Raw genomic sequence first — 21,109 nt, 5'->3', positions numbered from 1 at the left:
TTGCATTGCCTGAAACCGCATGACTGGTAACATCAGTCACAGAAAGTTTCCGAAGTACAGGCAGACTGAGAGGCGAGCAGTTGTGGCAGATGGTTGGAGTGGTTGACCTGAGAATTGGGTGGGGAAACCACTGCCACCCACCATGGGGAGAACTCTTAAGTTAGGCGTCTTGTATATCTTAGCTTTGGCACACAAACCATAACTGCTGCATTGCAATGCTGGTATTAAATATTGGGAAAAAGCCAACATGCTTTCACGTATGCAACAAGCTGCTCATAAAATTTGGTTTGAGAGGGAAAGAATAATGTTTCAGTTGGAAAAAAAAACTTTGTTTGTGTGACAAACTGGTGAACTGTTGTAACATGTTTTTCTTTCAGAGGCTTCTGTGGCCCTCCTGGGCATGCCCATGTCACACCAGCCTGCTGCAGTTACCGCAGAACTGGATGAAACCAGAGATGATCTCTTCAGCTAGAACATCACTCCATGAGGCGCAGGCAGCAGCCGCTTATTGGACGCAGAAGTATGAGAATGCACAAGAGCACAATCTCATTAAGCAGCCCAGGCAATGCCAGTATTAAACTGTCCTGCCATCATACTCTGTGTTCGAATGCCTGTGCAGGGTATTTAATTCTGCCATGCCGCATAGTGTTAAAGGACCTTTATGTGTCCCCAACAGGGCAGACGATTTTCTGATGGTCTTTGTACGGCTGAGGACAGGGATGCCTGTCAAAGAGGTCGTACTAAACTTCAGTGTCACAGCGTCTTACTTCAGCAAGACTTTTTCAAAGTTGATTCTTTTCCTCCAGTGGGCATTGAAACAAATAACGCGTTTTCCATCACTACAGGAGGTGCAGTGTAATCTGCCGAAACACTTCAAGGAATTCGCAGACACACTTCTTATAGTAGATGGTATTGAAATAAGGTTGCAAACACCATCCAGTATGGAGGTCTAAAAACAGACATTTTCGCCATACAAGCACGGCAACACTTTGAAGTTTTTATTTGGCGCTACACCTGATGGGTACATCTGTTTCCTATCCAAAGTATGGGGGACAGGTGTCCGATAGAGAAATGGTAATACAGAGTGATCGAGTGACCTTCATTGTACCAGAAGATGCCATTATGGTCGATAAGGGCTTCAATATTGCTGACCTCCTGCGACATGACAGAAAAATGCACATGCCTCTGTTCAACAGGCCATCACTAGACCAAATGAGCGCGAGTGATGTCCTGAAGACGAGAAAAATAGCGAGTGCCCGTGTGCACATTGAGAGGGTCATACGCAGAATTAACGAATTCCACATCTTAGATAGCGGCTATCCACTGAATATGACAGATGTCGCCAATGCAATCATTCAGACATGTGGCTACTTGAGCAACTTTAAGCACCCGATAATAAATGTAGCTAGCTGATCCTAGTCTGAAAACAGCGCTAACAGAGACGAAGCAGAGACAGGGACACGGCGCTGTCCCTCTCTCCGCTTCGTCTCTGTTAGCGCTTTTTTTAGCCTCTGATCATGCACCAACCAGCCCAAATTTCCACCCTTTTGTAGTTAACTGAATTTGAGGACACAAGCGTAAGCCATTGAAGATCTCATTATGACATACATAGCAAGGGAGTCAGAATTTTAGTTCTTGCAATAACAGTTACAAAATATGTAAGGCTTAAATTTGTAAATGGGCTTAATATCCTGTCATCTGATTCTCCTTTGCTCGTGCCGTGTAGCTGTGCCGCTGCCCCTCGTTCGCAATAAAGACCTTGGAGAAATACCGTGTAACCGAGGTATAAGTGATACTGAAGCACAGGTCTCTGGCTTTATGCAACCATAGGAGTCATTAACGTGCGACGATATCACAAAGGCACTTTGGCTCCATCAAAATGTGTGAGCTGCAGCCAGGATTCAGCACTGTGACCTGGGCCCACATTCCGAGTTTGCGTCGTTATTAAAAGTGCCGCTATCTCTTCGACCTCGAGTCATTTGATTGCTAAAAATACCGGAACGTGATGTTGCTGCCTCCTCCGCTTCCGTCGTGGCAGCAACCGTTTCCGGCGTTTCGAACGATCAGATGACTCGAGGTGACGTGAGATAGCGGCACTTCAATAACGACGCAAACTCGAGATAGCTTAGGAGAAAAACATTACAGCCACTGAAGGTCAGCAATAATTGCAGCTAATTTACGTTTGGTTATTGAGGGACGCCATAGTGGAAGGCTCCAGAAATTTCTGCCACGTGGAACTTTTTGTAGATTATTTGCTTCATTGCCCACTGGAGGAAAGGCATCAAGATCGCACATTATACTTTTTTTTTCTTCTTTTTGAGCAAGCTTGCCATAAGGCATATTTAAAAACCCATGTAAATTATTTTCCGTACGGAACCGGAGATTGCTCTTGCTCCTGTAGTTGTATGTGAGCCATTTAGAGAAGTCCTCTTCCCTGTTGCGGTTAGTCCCACTTCCTGCAGAATCTGTGTCCTTGATGCCCTTGTCCCTGCGCAAGTCCACAGCAGGGGGTTTGGTTTGGTTTGGGGGGTTTTAACGTCCCAAAGTGACTAAGGCTAGAGACGCCGTAGTGAAGGACTCCGGGAATTTCGACAACCTGGGGTTCTTTAACGTGCACTGACATCTCACATCCCCTTCAGCAGCTGATGTGGAACACTTCAGGCATGTAGTGGGCCCAATGTCTTCTTAAGATTCCCATCGGCATGTTACCGACGGGGTAAGGGCCGCCCCAGCTTTCTTCCTTCTAAGGAAAACCTCCTCCATTCTTGTTAAGTTATGAGGGAGGGGGAAAGTACGCAGGGGATTGAGGGCACATGTACTTCTCTTTAAACAAGATGCTAAAGTGGGAACAGCAGAGCGGGCATTAAAATGGGGCCTGGTGGTAGTTGGGGGGGGGGGGGGGTGAATTTTGTGTTTAGAACTGCGTGTGTTAGTGAGGTGGTCACCTTTTCTCTGCTCAGCGTTCTCAGCATCCTCTTGTGTCCAATGTATCTGGATGCTTATCTTTGTTATTTTTATTGTGTGCGTGGATTTCCTGGGTTACACATAGTATCTTAGTCAATTTCCTCAGTTGTTTTAAGGCGGCTAAGGAGTCTATATAGATGTGGACTTCTGTTATGGAATCCGTTTCATTTATGGCCTCCATAGCATCGCATATTGCGTAAAGTTCTATCACAAGCGGGTCCGGGTAATCAGATACATATTCGTTATGTACTTTTAGTTCACTGTGTGCTGGGCTAGTAGCTGATGTTCTACCGCCATTTTCTATAATCGATGAGTCCGTGTATGCAATACACGTAGCTGGAAGTATATCAACCAGAGGTCGAGATGTTGCCTCTTGTTCAAATAATTCTGCCAACGTATTCGGCTGTGCGAATTCTTGGAGAATAGGGATTGGAGTAAGTTTTGGCAAGGCCGTGAGTATGCGCATTGCGTTTCTATTGCCATTGCCAATTGTTGCCAATTCCACCCGCTGCCGCCTCGTGAGTCTTTGAAATTGGGCCTGGTATAGTATCCCTCCTTGAGCAGCCCTACACAGCCCTCCTTGAGCAGTGCCGCCATGTTCACCGTTCTACCTCGTTCTACCACCCGCAAGCAAATGGCATTACAGAACGTTTCAACCACACCTTGACTAACATGCTGGCCATGCATGTCGCGTTCGACCACTCAAACTGGGAGCGGCTTCGCCCTTTCGTCATGTATGCTTACAATACTGCCATGCAAAGCACGATCGACTTTGCCCCCTTTTTCCTTCTCTACGGCCGTGAGCCTATCTCTACAGTGGACACGGATTATCCCGTGATGCCTCTGAACTGATCTCAATCTCGTTAGCGGCAAGATATCCAGAAGAATGTCCAAGCTTGCCCGTTCACAACCCAGACTCAGTCACTATAAGTCGCTTCGAGCATCGACATGACCAGCTCCTTCATACACCAAAAACTCCCTCGTGTAGCATAGGGTTCCTCCTACCGCTTCCGGCCTCTCTGCCACATTTGCTTCCAAAATTCCAAATACCAGGGCCCATATAGTGCTATTTATCAGACATCTCCAGTGAACAACATTATTGAACCGCGTGCGCCGGCGCTGGATATGCATCGCCGCAGGTGTGAAAATGTGCACATTGACCGCCTTAAGCCCTGTTATGAATCGCCTGTTTTGTCAACGCCAATAGTTGGAAAGATGCATCCTTTTTCTCCCGGAGGTAATTGTGTTGTTACACCAATGCTCGGTGATTGTCGTAAAAAGACGAACGTAGGTCAAAAGTGCGTGCGTGCTGAAAAAAAGACGACGGATAAAGAAGATGAAGCAAGAAACTCGGTTTCTAGTTGAGCGCTTGGCAGAGCTCCGCCCACCTGAAATAGAACTTACCCTTACCCTTCGCTCACCCGCTTCTCCCATTCGGGCCGCGCGGGTACCGGTGCGAGGATGCCCCAATACCCTTGCGTTCAGTAAGTTTTCTCGACGAGGTGCAATAACGCTATCGCGTTCCACTCTTGAAGGCGAAGCTTAAGCGTCCTCCAAATTTTTCCCACACGCTGCACTGAAACTACTACTCAGACACCCAGGCCCTATTGTCCAAACCAACTTTGCAAGCTATCGCTTATAACCTGCAGCTCGAATGACCGGATGCCCATCACGAGGGTGAAGTACATGCTTCCTCCGAGCCTCGGCAGATCTGTCTACTGAAATAATTTACAAAGCTACCTAAACACGACAAAGAAATCAAAATTAAGCGTGTCGAAACTATTCATTTATGAAGATGAATCTTTTGAACGAACACAATGGAAACAGTTCAAATACACTTCACCACATATCTACCACCGAGAGGGCCAGTACTGATAAAAAGGTTGCCACCAGGTCAGCCCGATAAACTGCGCGCTGGTCGGCTATTGTCAGACAGTAACAGGTATAGGGATATAAGGCTGCGGTGATCCACTTTCAAATCTTTCGGTGCACATCAGACAAAGCGGCCCAGATGGAAAAGCCCAGGAGAGTCCAGAAGCAAGCACAGCCGATTGTGCTATTCCAGCCACCGCGTAGCGCCTCCTCACCCCCTCGACACAGGCGAGAAGGCATGGTGGTTCACGAGTGCATCCCGTCAAGTCCCGACCTCATCTCACTGGGAACGTGACGAGGCAGCCTATGCTGGTCGAAGACAGGTGAAGTGCTTTCTGGCAGACCGATCAGGAGGAGCACAGCTTCATAAGCGCTGCAGTGCTATTGCTCCTTCTCAGCTCTAGAAATGTCGATCGCGTTTATTCGAGAGTGCAACGCGCTTCAATCTCCGGTTCTCGGTGAAGCTATGGTAGAGGTAGCAGGCAGGCCCCGGCTTAGAAAAATTCGGGAAAAGAGAGCTACGAGCTCACATTTCAATTAACGCGCCTGCTCGCGAATCAGTGTATAGCGTGAGTAAGTCTATTTTGTCCAGTGATGTCCCCTCTCTGTCTTTTGTAAATACATTTCTGGTTTTTCTGTTGCTACTGCTATATAAATTTATTTCGTCCTGCTGCAAGTTTGTTGTCCTTCATACCTCTTATGCGAGCTACACGTCGCCCGCCAAATCGACGAGCACCTTGGAGAGGAGCGGAAGAAGGGAAAAAAAATTTGGAGGACGCTTAAGCTTCGCCTTCAAGAGTGGAACGCGATTGCGTTATTGCACCTCGTCGAGAAAACTTACTAAACGCAAGGGTATTGGGGCATCCTCGCACCGGTACCCGCGCGGCCCGAAGGGGAGAAGCGGGTGAGCGAAGATAGTGATCTAAAGAAAGGAAAGACGCTTGATTCTACAACCTGTGAGGTTGCACGGCGAAACGTCAGGGGGCGAGTGGCGCGCCACGTGTCGGGGCCGCGCCGCACATTGCGAGGAGGGGTTCTTCTGTGTTTGCCGCAAGATGGCTCTACATGTGCGCAGAGCGCAGAAGAAATGTAGCGGAAACGTACTTCGCTACTCGTGTAACTGCGACTTCTGTAAGTAACATGCTCATAATTACCGATATGCACTGCAGTATAACGTTCTACGGCATGTTTCTAAGGCAACACCGCATTCACTGGAAGCGCTTTGTACAGCTTTCAAGCATCGAACTCGTTGCTGAGTGGTAGCGTCTCCGTCTCACACTCCGGAGACCCTGGTTCGATTCCCACCCAGCCCATCTTCGAACTTGCTTTTTATTTATGAAGTGCATGCCGGATTTATCGCTCACTGGACGCCGTCGACACCGGCTTTTCAGCGACACGAGCTCCTTAACGCTACCGCGTTAAAATAACTGGACGAACCTGATTTTTACTGGTACAACCGGTAGTACGATCTGGCAACAGCACCACTCCGCAAGCCCAGCCATTTACCCGAGCCGACACACATCTATTGGTGCTCAACGAGGTCTGCTGTTTGATCAAAGTGGAAAAAGGATCGGCGCGTGCAAGGACCTATGGACCCCAAGAGATTACGGCCGGAGGCAGCGACGAGACGACGACTTCCGCAAGGAGCAGCGACGCGGTAAGAAAGAAGCAGCCGTTGCGATGGGGTCGAGGTCTAACTGATGTCCGGTTTTGGAGCTTCATCGACACGTGCGAGGAACCAGGGACCCCCAGAGATTACGGTCACAAGCAAGCGACGAGCTGAAGTGCCCCACAGCGAGGAGCGACGCGGCGAGGAAATCACAACCGTGCCACAGCTGAGCGGGAGTTCTCGCGTCTGGAAAGAACGGAAATAAATACGTAGCGAAACTTCGAGAGACAGAGGTGAAAAGAGAGGTTCGGAGGCGAGAAATGCAAACACTAACGAGCAAAATCGGAATAGAAGTTAGAAGGATAAAGTTAGAAACGGAACTAGAAATCAGGAAGTTCGATGCAGAGATAAGAAAGCGCTAACTCGGTGCTTAAGAACGTTGGCTGAAGCAGGAGCCCGAATATATTAGAATATTAGAGATAAAACAAGAGCATCATGGCCGACAAATTGAAATAAGTTGAAAAGTAAAAGAAACTAACACAAGCGCGAAAGAGCGTCCCCGAACAATGCTTTCAGGCAATGTCAGGTGACAGCAGCCTCGGAGTCGGACGCAGCCGCGTTTTTCGTTCTTCTCTATTTTCGGTTCTGCCCGCACGAGGCAGTAGAAATGGCTCAACTAGGGAGCCATTAGCAGGCCAGTGCATTTTCTTTTCCTTCTTCCTACAGTCGCAACAACGACTACCGCGAACATTGAGATGCGGAGTCCGTCGAGGAGAGCTATTCGTAAGGCGTGTGCAAAGCGACGCCGGTCGAAGTCAACGACGCGACAAATAACTGCCCAAGACCTAGTGGTACATGTGGCCGCGTGCGCTCAGATTGCCGGGGACGTAAAGATTTCGTCAAGTGCGCTAGATCCAGATGCTTGTCTTTAGCATCTGGTGCTTTCAAAACTCCACTGATGGGGTTGGGACAGCTAGGTCACCGCCGCTTGCTGCGGGGGCCTGCCTGCAACCGAAATTTTATCTATTGTAGGCCGTCATGCACCCGCCACAGCTTCGGTGGTGGACGGTGGCTGTTGCGGTGCGCGTCTTTCTCACCCTCTTCCTTTTCCTTCCTCTCTATTTTTCCTTTGTCTGCGAGGTAACTGTCTCACTTGTTTTCTATGGACACCGGAACCGCGCCGTAAGGGAAGGGAGGAAGGTGGGAATGAAAGTGGAAAGAGAGAAAGAGGAGCCGTAGTGGAGGGCTACGGAGTAATTTCGACCACCTGGGGATCTTTAACGTGCGCTAACATCGCACAGCACACGGACGCCTCTTCGTTTCGCCTCCATCGAAACGCAGCCGCCGAGGTCGGGTTCGAACCCGGGTACTCCGGCACAGTAGTCGGGCGTCTTACCACTGCACCACCCCGGCGGGGCGCAGACAAAGAGAAAATAGAGAAGAAGGAAAAGGAAGAGGGTGAGAAAGACGCGCGCCGCAACAGCCGCCGTCCACCGCCTTTCCCTTCCTGTAAATAAATCAGTTAAATAAATCTGTCTGCACGAAGCAGCCAACGTTTTTAGATGCAGAGCCAGTAGCCGGCCCGTGCATTTTCTTTTCCTTCTTCCTACAGCCACAACAAGCGGAAAGTGCGCCGCAGCAAGACCTCGAATTAGAACTCGCTGTAGACGAGAAGATTATAGAGCCTGCAGCTCTAGCAAGGAATGGAGCTTGTACTGACATAATGAGCCCTGCCGCGGTGGTGCAAAGGTAAGACGCCTGACTACTGTGCCGCAGAACCCGGGTTCAACCTCGATCGCGGCGGTTGCGTTTCGATGGAGGCGAAACGAAGAGGCGTGCGTGTGCTGTGCGATGTCAACGCACGTTAAGGATCCTCAGGTGGCTGAAATTACTCCGTAGCCCTCCACTACGGCTCCTCTTTCTCTCTTTGCACTTTCTCTCCCACCTTCCCCCATTTCCTTACTGCGTGGTTCGGGTGTCTACTGAAACAAGTGTGGCAGACACTGCGCCTGGCCCTTCCTGTTAACCAATTATTATTATTACTGGCATAATGATAATGACGAACTCTGCTAACAGACCAGCAACACCCGGCGGGATTTTAAACAGCAATGTAGCCGCCACCACTGCAGACTTCGTGATGGCACCCGCGCGCACCGAGATCGCCACGGTGAAAAACGATGCGTCAGCTACGAAAAATATGCTTTGCAGGTCAGCGGTCTCGGCCACAATCAGAAAAATGTCAAAACAGCAATAGGCACGAAGTTTACAGCGTGTGAACATGAGAGCAAGCACCACCGAATTTAGGAGGGAGCGTGTTTGTAGTCTGGGCCAGGTAACTTCCACTGCCTTCGTTAAGGATTTAGGGGGATGGGGATATGTGCGCCTTCCCAGTCTGAAGTGGTGGGTGATATCATCAAAAGAAATTAACCTGCCCTTCGTGAAATTCGGGTCGGAGGGCGCGCTAACTGCCCGGTCGACGAAACCTCGGGCGACGAGTGGGCCGGGACCCAGATTAGTTCGATTTCTCTGATGGGAACAGGGGCTTTTGGAGGGTGCGGAGGGAGGTGGATGTGATGCGGTCCCTCGCGAAATTGCGAATGGCTGTTTTAGAATCAGTGAATACAACATCAGTGGACGTGTTTGCTATAGTTAAGGCTATGACCGCTTCCTCCACCGTATCGGAGGAGGTGGTTGCGATCGATGCGGCCGCGAACAGAGAACCGTTCCCTTTCACCGCGACCAGTGCGAACGCTTGACTCGGAGTTTGCCGACAGTACATTCCGTCCACGTACTCGGCATTGGCGTATCGGCCATACTTGGCATGTAGGATGCAAGCCCTCGCAATGCGTCGACATTCGTGGTGCGCGGGTGCATATTCTTGGGTAAGGGTTTAATGAATAGAGCTGTCCTAATGTGTGGAAGGTACCTGTGTTTTCTCGTCCCTGTCTGGAAGTTGCTCGCACATGTGTAGTCTGTATCGGATGACCCTTCCCGCGTTCGTGCGAGTGACTCGAGACAAGGTGCGCCTCGCACAGCTCCGAGAGCGTGTTGTGAACCCCAAAGGCCAGCAACCTTTCCATAGACGTGCTGTGCCGAAGCTCAAGAACATCCTTGTAGGCCTGCCGGATTAGACCCTCGGCCTTCATTCAGAACGCTTACCACTTTGTCAAATTTTGTGCCAGTGTCTCTATGCAAAAAAAAAAAAAAGAAAATTGCGGAATGAGAGTTCTATCGCGCGTACCCTTTAGGCGAAGCGTATGCGTTGGCCTAAATATTTGGTCCATTTGGTAAATGAAAAGCTTATCAACTGTTTGACATTAAAAACTTCTGTTAGTGCAAAAAAACAATTGCGTATCATTGAAAACTTACCGTATACAGAACACACTCAACCGGTCTTTGAAAAATATAAACTCCCTACAGTTCAGCAAATGTTCAGTCCAAGAATATCAAACATTTTTTTTTTTGCGTTGTATTGCTTCGGGGCATAAAAGAAATGTTATGAAGGATGAAGGGGGTGGTCAAATAAATGAAACGAGGTTGGCTGATGTAATGAAGTCTAGGAGTGAACGATGATGCGGTCCCTACACCCAAGCGGCATATGACGACTGATTATGAATGGAGAGGTGCCGGATCCGCGTCGGCTTCAGCGCTGGACATTCCCACAGAAGGTGGTGGATGTCGGTTTCAGTATGTCGGGACTTGTAGACGGAGCACCCAAGGTGGGGATACAAATCTCGAAACTGAGGCCACGTTCAAGCACTCGAATCCTCCGAAGCGTCACCTCGTCTGCACGGGTTAGACCGCGGGGGAAGCTTACCGCACTCGGAGGTATATGAGCGCATGTGTACGGCGTCGGAAGTGCTCATTTCTTGTTAAAAGGAGGGCATCATTAACCGATTTTAGGCTTGGCGATGAGGAAGTTGAGATAGAAAGGTGGGCCGCAGACTCTGCATGTCTTTGAGAACTTAGGTGACGCGGAACCCATTTAATACGAATTGACTACGGTATGCGTGGCGCTAGACAGGTTGTATTTTGGCAGATTTCTGTGCTGGTACTGACGCGTCTATATAAAGCTTTGTACTTCAGATCTAGGAGACTCAAGTAGCAAACTTAGAACAGTCCAAACCAACACAACTCGTAATACAGAAGTGTAGAATGTTCCCAGGTCCAGTACTCACTATGGCGATCAAATGATTCAGTGTCGCCTACTCAAACTTCTAATTTTCAAATTAGAGGCACAGGTATTCTTTACCTAACATCGTCAGAATTAAAATTTCTCATGAAATATGTTACCCATGATCATTATGTTCCACCTCTATCACTATTTTTTTAAGCAATAGTTTTTTATTTTCCCGTTATATACACATTACTTTTTATTGCATCGATTAAGTTTTGTTGCTTTGTGAAAATACTCCAGAAAGTAAACAGGTTGAGGGCTCAAGTTGCTTGCATGCGGCTTTTACCTCGGCTTCCTTCATTCGTGAGAATGTAAATAAATAACTAAATAAACAAGAAAGAAGGAACGAAATAAAGAGAGAAAGAAGGATAAAAACGAAGGAAGGAAGGAAGGAAGGAAGAAAGAAAGAAAGAAAGAAAGAAATAAAGAAAGAAAGAAAGAAAGAAAGAAAGAAAGAAAGAAAGAAAGAAAGAAAGAAAGGAAGGAAGGAAGGAAGGAAGGAAGGAAGGAAGGAAGGAAGGAAGGAAGGAAGGAAGGAAGGAAGGAAGGAAGGAAGGAAGGAAGGAAGGAAGGAAGGCTGGCTGAATAGGGCTGCGGGGTAATTTCGACCACTGTCGCACTGTCCGATGGATGCGAAAACCAAGGCAGTGCAATATCAGTGCATGTTAGTGAGTCCCAGGTGGTAGATATTTCTGGATTCATCCACCATACGGCGTTTCTCATGGCCTGAGTCGCTTTGGGACGTTAAACTTCATAAACCAAACAAGAACTTTGGACTAACGCATTCCCTACTCCGAGTTACTGATCGATCAATTCGTTCTTGCCCTACTATCTGCTAGCCTCCGTCGGTAGGGTGAGTGCACCGGAAAGGCAAAGGTCCTGGTTCGATTTCCTGGATCACGGCAAAGTTTTCTTTACCTACGGAATTTCGAGAAAGATTGTTACAAATTCTACTCCGCCTGAGGTATTCCCTTAGACTCTATGCTAAAAAAGCAAACAACAAAAACGCACTTGTGAACATGTATTTCTGATGATGGCACAGACTAAATAATTTAGTATAGGTTATAGCCACAAATCCATCAGGTGCTGCCAAGAGTGTACTTCGGGTTGCCCCCGCTTGTTTCGAAGTACATGAAGTCCTGCACAATGCCGCAATGCATATAAAGATGTATTAGAGGAGCACGAAAAAGGTGAACCGGAAGAGCCGGCTTTGTAGGCCTACAGCAATTACGCTGAAACTGATAGGGTAGCATACCATAGCTTGGTTTCGTTTGGTTTGTGGGGTTTAACGTCCCAAAGCAACTCAGGCTATGAGAGACGCCGTAGTGGAGGACTCCGGAAATTTCGACCACCTGGGGTTCTTTAACGTGCACTGACATCGTACAGCACACGGGCACCTTGCTTTTCGCCTCCATCGAAAAGCGGCCGCCGAGGCCGGGATTCGATCCCGCGTCCTTGGGAACAGTAGTCGAGCGCCGTAACCACTGCGCCACCCCGGCGGGGCTATACCATAGCTTTAAAAATACATTGCCTCCCGTTGTCTGCTTTTCAAGAACTGATCTATCCGGTGGCTGCTTTGTGAACCAGAAAGTTTTGACAGACTTGTCTCTTTAACGTCCTTGACGTTGACAAGTTGCTTTCAGGTCCCGTTCCCCGTGATGAAGACAAACCAACATAAGCATCTGCCATGTCGCCTTTGGAGGCAAGTGCGTTTACGTACCTAGCCCATGACAAAGAGTAGCAAATTTAGGTCATTTTTATCCAGATGATGGCAAGGGCGCCTAAGTCTATTTGCACCTGATGGAGGTCAGTCCACTTGTCTAAATACTGCTGTTTCCGCGAGAAATAACTAGATCGACCAAGATTTTCTAGGCCTTCCATCTATACCTTTCCACATCTCGGTCGTTTACTCCTTTCGTGTAAATACATTGCCATGGTTCAGGCTTATACCCTTGCCAGTAATAAAAAAAAGAGAAACCAGGTTCCCGAAACATTACTGCACATGGAATCTGTGATAATTATGCAACTAAAGTTTTAAGCAGGAGCGTATTTGTAGTTGCCGAGTGAAGAGATATTCCACGCACAAAGGCCGGCATACTCACAATAAGAAAGCATGCGCCAAGTAGCACGGCCTTGCACTGGATGTCCATGTCCATTAGAAAGGAGACATTGAAGTTGTCTATATCCGTGCAACACTCTCGCCAATAGCCGCTCCAGTTCTTTGCTACGAAGCCCACTTTGGTGTTACCATTCCTGGAGAGTATGTCGAAGGTAATGGTATGACATAAGTAGGCCGTTTGGAAGAAGGGGCCCCTTATCTTAAGCACCACCCTTCTTGTGTTGTCAAGTACCGAGAAGTACGGGTAGCAGACAGTACACTCCTGCTTGACCCAGCCGATGATGCAGTCAGGGGGCGCACGGACCTCCATCTCCTGTTCAGAGAAATTGCTGCTCTCTCGTATCTTCCTGTTACCATAGTATGTAATTTTTGCGTACAACAGAAAAATTGCCATGGTTAGCCAATTCTGTTCAATTAAATTTTGTTTAATGTTTCAAAGCACGAAAGAAGAGAAAACGCTTGTATCCTGCCCCTCGTCCTCGTCTTGCTGCTCTACGAGCATGAAACAATTGAGAGAAAAACTGAGAACTCTGGACCCTTCGATCCAGCGACAGACATGCTCACACTACGCTACGCAGGTACGTTCATACGGCTTGGTTTAAGCCGGTATTTGTATCTACGTCCGCTAGCCTTCCGCTCTATATGGTAGCCTGAGACTGTGTGCCAATGGCAATATGCTAGATAACCGATGCACAAAATGAAAGGATCAGTCACTGAGCCAGTCGAAAGTGGACAGGGATACGCAAGATGAGTCACAGAAGGGAGGCTGCGTGTCCCCAAATTTTGTGGAGCTGGAGCTCGTGACAGAATTTCTTTCAGTGCTATAAACTGAATCTGAGAGTGTACTCCCGCTTGCTACCGCCGTAATGGTCGTAATGTCTACCGAGGCTGATACGTAACATGGCGCCATGCCAGACGTTGCCATGAGTCAGCCCTGCGACCCGGGAACCTTCTGCATGTCTTTGGTGGTAAACTAATAGGTTGCCAACTTACTGCCAAGAAAGACCGCACTTCTGGCGTCTAAATATCTTCTAACTCATGGCTTACGTTAAGGACTCCCTTAGTCTTGTTCCAGAAATATGTCCGAGACGTGACCGAGACGGATAAAGTAGGGCGCATGCCAAATGTTGGTTTGGTTTGTCGGGTTTAACGTCCCAAAGCGACTCAGGCTACCACAGACGTTTAGTGAAGGGCTCAGAAAATTTCGGCCACCTGGGGTTCTTAACATGCCCCGACATTGCACAGCGCACGGGCGCCTTGCTTTTCTCTTCCATAGAAAAGCGACCGCCACGGCAGGGATTCAGTTCCGCGTCTTTGGGCACAGTAGTCGAGCGCTGTAGCCACTGGCATGTCGAATGTATTGCCGACGACGCCTTTAATCTCCCGTTGTGTAAGGACTGTCTTAAGGACAGATATATAAGGACAGCTTGGTCCAATATCCCACTCTCAGAAGCATTTTATCTCGGGGGAATGAACAGCGAGGCAGAGAAAGTCTCGTACCGATTGAAAAACCGGTTATTTTTCAATAAATGCCCTTGTCACTCTCACCGAAATTTTGTTACTGGAACCGTAACCTCTAAGCTGCTTACAGAAGTGTGCACACGTTGCAGACAGCTACAAACGAACCTGGTTACCAACGCATTCTTTACATTAAACGCCTGTTTCATCGTGCTTATTCTGTCCCCTACAGTGGTAAGATGCCCGACTACTGTGCCGGAATACCTGGGTTCCATCCCGACCGCCGGCGGCTGCGTTTCGATGGAGACGAAACGAAGTGGCGTCCCTGTGCTGTGCGATCGAGTGGTTGTTCCTGGCCCCACGGGGCTGGAACTGGTATGTCCCCGCCATTTGAGGCGGCGGCTAGCGTGCCACTGGTGGTTGTACCTGTTGGTGGTTGTACCAGGGGCCGTTGCGACGCGCTGCATCTCTGTCCATGTATTTTTTATTGCGAAAGCAATACTGCTCGCAGTTTTAGCCTTCAGCGTGGAACGGCGGTGACCATCATTGACCGTTGAACTTTAGACGGCCCCTGCAGACGACCCAAACTGGCAAGAGCTACCAACTTGGGTCTCTCGTTTCACATGGGACGGTTATTTCAGAATCAGCCTGCTAGGAAACTGGCGTTCACGTTACCCGGATAGGCCCCTAAGGCACGTTCATATTGGGTGGTTAAAGCGGGGCTTTATACGTGGGCTGAGGAAGGAGAAAGAAAGAAGAAGAACGCTCGGTCACCCGCAGCTAATGCTTTCGATCAATACTTGGCTCAGCAGCGTTGAATTTTTCCTCTGTATTTTCTCCTTTTTTTTGCTGATTTATTTATAGGAAGGGAAAGGCGCGGTAACTGTCTCACTTGCTTTCTGTGGACACTTCAACTGCGCCGTGAGGGAAGGGAGGAAGGTGGGAGTGAAAGTGGAAAGAGAGAACGATTAGCCGTAGTGGAGGGCTACGGAGTAATTTCGATCACCTGGGGATCTTTAACGTGCGCTGACATCGCACACAGCACACGGAGGCCTCTTCGTTTCGCCTCCACCGAAACGCTGCCGCCGGGGTCGGGTTCGAACCCGGGTACTCCGGCACAGTAGTCGGGCGTCTTACCACTGCACCACCCCGGCAGGGCACCATTTTCGCCTATCCGCATGAGGCAGCGGAGGTTGGTGAAAAGGAGGTGGTGAAGGGTGGCCGTTCCTGGCCCTACGGGGCTGGGACTGGTAGGTCAACGCCGGCCCTTCCTGTTACAATTCAATATAGGATTGAAAATACGTAAAAGCGAAGCAAAAATTAGCATACATGGTAGCTAAGGGGTAGCCTACTTTTATTATGAGCTCTAGAAATCTCCCCAATTAATTTGTACACCTCATTTCTTACTGCCTAGCTAAATGTTTCAAACGCACTATCCGGGACAAAAGTATCTGGACGGCTCGTCCAGCTATTTGGACTGGAAGCACAATGCAATCGAATAATGGCCTTGTTTCGTGAGCACACAGGAAAGGACTAAGCCCAACTTTCCCATCGACAAGTATGGTCCGATATTACTGACTGATACGAAAGTTATGCTCTTTGGTTGAAGGCTGCGTGGTCCACACTCTTTTGTTCCAGATAGCACGTAGCACACCTAAAATCCCGCATTGCTTACATCGCAGGCGTTTGAACGAAATCTGAGTTTCCCTTTTGAGTGCTTAAACGCGAAATGGGATGAGGATTATGCTAAAACGAAAGCCATCGAAGCGTTCTGCTTCGGATGGACACCCGCCACTCGTTTGAAGAACGGCCAGTCGAAAAAGACATCAGAAATTTCTGTAGTACCACAGAAATTTCTATCGCGCTACATAAATTCTTGTTACTACAGATATTTCTGTCGCGGCAACAAAATTTTTGTTGGTACACCAAAACTTCGTGTCGTTAAGAAAAAACATTGTGTTGTAAAAAGAGAACGTTGTGCTGTCGCAACAGACAACCTAAGTTTTGACGTAACAGCGCAACGTTCTCTCTGTTGCGATAGCACAACTTTGTGTTGTCGAAGCAGATATCATGATGTTCTGACGTAACAACATAACTTTCTATCACAACAAAAAAATGTTCTGACGTAACACAACCTTCTCACGTAATTGTCGCGACAACCCAAGGTATGTAGGTATGAAGCGACGTCCCAAGAAAAATACGATAGTGGGTTCCGTAGTGGTAAGAATTTTTTTTCGTTCATGTAGAAGCACCCAATTTTTCTTGTCCCAAATAAAACATTAGGTATTTCCTTTTGTTGTGCAAAAACATATTGCCACCTGACTGTTCGAGGTAGCGCTTGAAAAACAAAGAAGTTGGAGACTCTCGCGCGCTTCGGCTAGCTAGGACTGTGGACTCTTGAGCTTGTGTCTTTGTGTTACCGTTTCCCGGGAACCTGTCTTGACTGTGTGTGTCTGCCCCTGTTGCCGATTCCCGTAAATCCCTGTCTTCGTGACAGTTTTGGTGGAGCCGCTGGGTAATTGTCCTCTCAATGTCGCACACCCCTACGCGAACCAACGACACCGAGCTTTTGCCTGTGGACACGCCAGTTCATCGCGTCAACCGGAGGAACCTGAGCCTTCCTCCCGAACACGGGCCCTTGGAGTCCACTTCAATAACGAGCCTCCGGCCAGCCACGCAGAGCACTACCTCGGTCACGCAAGGTACTCCTGTTTACTTTCAAAACCCCCGAGTGCCGAAATTGTTGCATGGCACTGCGCATGAAGACGTTGAGGATTGGATAACTCAGTTCGAACGAGTCGCATCCTTTAATCAGTGGGACGACAACTTAAAGCTACGGAACGCCATTTTCTGCCTGGAAGACAATGCTTTGACATGGTATGAGAACCGAGAAGGCACATTAACATCATGGCCTCAGTTCCGCCGTCTTACCATAGAGGCGTATGTCAGCCTGGATAGGCGCGAACGAGCAGAACGTGCTCTACAATCTCGGAAACAGATGGCAAACGAGTCCGTCGTGATGCATGTTGAGGACATGACGAAACTATTTCGACGAGCGGATCCCAACATGTCTGAAGACAGAAAGCTGCGCCACCTGATGCATGGAGTTAAAGAACAGCTTTTTGCTGGTCTTGTACGTAGCCCACCAACTACAGTTACCTCATTTTTAACAGAGGCGGTCACCATTGAAAAGATCCTACACCAGCCGCTCGGCGGTCTACGACACCCCAATCCTCGCTATGACTGCTGCCGAGCCTCTTATAGCTGCTGTAAGGAATACTGAACACCTCCGAGATCTTATTCGTGCAATTGTACGCGAGGAACTGCAGAAGGTTTGTGGCACGTTCCAACCCAGTGGTGATTCTCTCGCACATATGATCCGCAAAGAGATTCAGCAAGTAACGCAGCCATCTCTGCATGTTGCTGAAGCTCAAAGTACCCCTGTTCCTGATTATTCTGGACCGACGTACGCTGACATTCTCCGACGCCCAGTTCCCGTCCAAGCTCCGTTGTCTACATTACCACCAACCCAGTGCATGCCCGTCCAGCAGCCAACGCAATACATTCCTGCACAGCAGCCAATGCGGTACGTGCGGCCACCGCGGTCAAACATTCGACGAACGGACGTCTGGCGGGCCCCTCGGAGCCGCCGCCTTTGCTACCACTGTGGGGAACCTGGTGACATTTTCCAGGGGTGCCCTTATCGGGAACTCGGACCGGAGGGTTTTTACACCAACGCACCTAGACGCACGTTCGATCAACTACCTCGTGACATTGAAGACAACCTCACACAAGAGAGCCTCCGGATGGCGCGCCGACAATCCAGGTCTCCATCCCCACGTCGGCCATCCCCTTCAACAACTGGTGACTTCCCGCCAGCACCGCCTGGTCGCTCGCCAAGCCCCCACCGGGAAAACTGAGTAGAGCGACCTCCGGGGGCGGGGCCGCTAAATGTCCGCTCAAAGAAGTCCCCCCAATGAGAAGAGGTATGGATTTTGGAGCAGAAGCGACAGCATTTGGTGCACGAGACCGGCTATCGCTGGACATCCCTGTGTGCATCGATGGTCATAACGTCAGCGCTTTAGTGGATACCGGAGCAGACTTTTCGATTTTGAGTGGGAAACTGGCAGCCCAGATACCATGGTGTAGCACGCAGATACGTACGGCTGGGGGGCATGTAATTACTCCTATTGGAGAGTGCACGGCTAGAATCCAGATTCGTACGTCAACGATCGTTGTCAGCCGCGTCGTTCTCCGGGAATGTTCTCGTGATTTGATTCTCGGTGTGGATTTCCTGCGGGAATATGGCGCCATCATCGATCTCCGACAGCGAACGGTCTCGTTCTCAACGGAGAAAGAGGCTGCCAGCCCCACCGATGGCCAACGTACGTGCGCCCTACGAGCTTCAGTTGAGTGTGTTTCAGTGCCTCCCCGCTCCAACGTGTTTGTGAGTGTTGTTTGCGACGGGCTTCGTGACGGGCCGATAAATAGCTGAAGGCAACCGTTCGCTTTTATTTTCTCATGACATCTGTGCAGCTTGAAGCTTAATTATTCTCAGCAATGGTCACTCTGAGCTTCTCGTCACGAACTTCACGAATGAATCTCGCCGCCTCTATCGCTCTACTGCCATCGCTTTAGGCGAACTGTAAAGGAAGTTTCTGAATGTTTTGCGTCTGACATTATTGATACTCCTAGTGTTCTAGACCACATTGATGTTAGCAGTGACCTTTCTGTCTGTCAACAACGCGACCTGCGTGCCTTACTGCTGGAGTACGCTCCGTGCTTTGCCTCATCATCGAAAGTCCGGCAAACGTCTATCACCAAGCATCGCATCTTAACGTCTGACGATGCCCGACCTATTCGACAGCAGCCGTACCGTATTTCGGCCAAAGAACGTGAGGCAATTCGGATACAAGTCCAGGAAATGCTTAATGATGATGTTATTCAGCCGTCTAAAAGTCCGTGGTTGTCGCCAGTCGTGTTGGTTAAGAAAAAGGATGGCACGCTGCGTTTTTGCGTTGATTACAGGAAACTGAATGACATCACAAAAAAAGATGTATATCCGTTACCCCGTATCGACGATTCACTCGATCGACTTCGGAACGCCAAGTTCTTTTCCTCCATTGATTTAAAAAGTGGTTATTGGCAGATAGAAGTGGATGAGCGCAATCGGGAAAAGACTGCCTTTGTGACACCCGATGGCTTATATGAATTTAAAGTATTGCCTTTCGGTCTGTGTTCAGCGCCAGCGACGTTCCAGAGAATGATGGACACCGTACTTGCTGGTCTTAAATGGCAAACCTGTTTGGTTTATTTGGACGACGTCATCGTGTTTTCAGAAACGTTTGACCAACATCTTAAGCGGCTGCGAACGGTATTGGACGCTCTTCGCTCGGCCGATTTGACACTCAAACCGGAAAAATGTCACTTTGGATATCAGCAGCTGAAATTTCTTGGTCATGTGGTTAGCGCTGACGGTGTCCGGCCTGTTCCTGACAAAACAGCCGCTGTAGATAATTTTCCCATCCCTACCACGAAGAAAGCAGTCCGACGTTTCTTGGGCCTGTGCGCGTACTATCGCCGTTTCATTGCCGATTTTGCCAAGATTGCAGAACCTTTGACGCGCCTGACACGTGATGACGTCCCATATGTCTGGTCTTCCGAACAGCAGGAGGCATTCACCGAGCTGCGCCAACGGCTGCACAACCCTCCCGTTCTTGCACACTTCGATGAGGACGCTGCCACCGAAATTCACACCGACGCCAGCGACGTCGGTCTGGGTGCTGTTCTGGTCCAGCACCAGCAAGGCGAGGAAAAAGTGATTGCTTATGCCAGCCGCACCCTTTCTCGGGCAGAATCAAACTATTCAACTTTGAAAAGGAGTGTCTCGCTGTTGTTTGGGCCACAATGAAATTCCGACCTGACCTCTACGGCCGTAAATTTAAAGTTGTGACAGACCATCATGCTTTGTGTTGGCTGGCTAGTCTTCGAGATCCATCAGGACGTCTTGCACGGTGGAGCCTTCGTATGCAGGAATTTGATTACTCTATCGTTTGTAAATCTGCAGGCAAACATGAAGATGCTGACACACTCTCTCGATCACCCGTGGAGTTGGCCCATGGCAGTACGGATGAAGACGCCCATTTTCTTGACATTATCAGTTCCTCTGATTTAAAGGCCCGGCAACGGGCTGATCCAGACCTCAAATCTGTGCTCGATCATCTGGAGGGTTTCGATTCTACAGTATCTCGACTGTTTGCTATGAACTTGTCATCCTTCTGTACGCTCGACGGAATCCTCTACAAGAAAAGCGCCGGCAACACTGGCCGAGCCTATCTTCTAGTCATCCCTGCAGATCTCCGCGATTAAATCCTTCATGCTTGCCATAATGAACCCACCGCTGGACACTTGGGCTTTGCACGCACTCTTACCAGAGTGCGCCAAGCCTACTACTGGCCCAAACCTACCGCCACCGTTCATCGATATGTTAGAGGTTTCCGCGAGTGCCAGCGACGCAAGACACCGCCATTGAAGCCAGCGGGTTTCCTGCGGCCTATTCCCCCACCGTTAGTACCATTCGACCAAATTGGTATGGACTTTCTTGGCCCTTTTCCTCTATCGTCAGCTGGCAATAAGTGGATTATCGTGGCTACAGATTATCTTACACGTTACGCGGAAACTATGGCGGTGCCACGTACAACATCCTCCGAAGTGGCACAATTTTTCATGACGCAGATTGTCCTGCGCCATGGCGCCCCTTCATACGTCATCCCTGATCGTGGCAAGGCATTTACAGCGCGTCTTCTTGAAGAAGTTTTACAACTAAGCCATACACATCACCGAAAGACTACTGCTTACCATCCTGAGTCTAATGGCCTTACCGAGCGACTAAACAAAACAATAGCGGACA

The 21,109-nt window shown here is 49.0% G+C and overlaps 1 protein-coding gene and 1 pseudogene across 1 annotated transcript; one reads left to right on the top strand and one right to left on the bottom strand.

The window, feature by feature from the left end:
* The first annotated feature begins 377 nt into the window (after positions 1–377).
* LOC146170653 (uncharacterized) lies at positions 378–1,413 on the top strand (annotated as a pseudogene).
* Positions 1,414–11,701: 10,288 nt separating this feature from the next.
* LOC146170652 (phospholipid scramblase 1-like) lies at positions 11,702–13,051 on the bottom strand. Its single transcript, XM_084586866.1, has 2 exons — positions 12,725–13,051; positions 11,702–11,761 (listed from the first exon to the last, which is right to left on the bottom strand). The coding sequence occupies exons 1-2, from the start codon at positions 13,049–13,051 to the stop codon at positions 11,702–11,704; spliced, it is 387 nt and encodes a 128-aa protein (XP_084442992.1).
* Positions 13,052–21,109: the final 8,058 nt, after the last annotated feature.

This window comes from Amblyomma maculatum, unplaced genomic scaffold (genome assembly GCF_055883805.1).
Source record: "Amblyomma maculatum isolate TAMU_Amacu unplaced genomic scaffold, ASM5588380v1 scaffold_97, whole genome shotgun sequence".
Classification (NCBI taxonomy): Eukaryota; Metazoa; Arthropoda; class Arachnida; order Ixodida; family Ixodidae; genus Amblyomma; species Amblyomma maculatum.
This window is presented reverse-complemented; position numbering and strand designations above follow the sequence as displayed.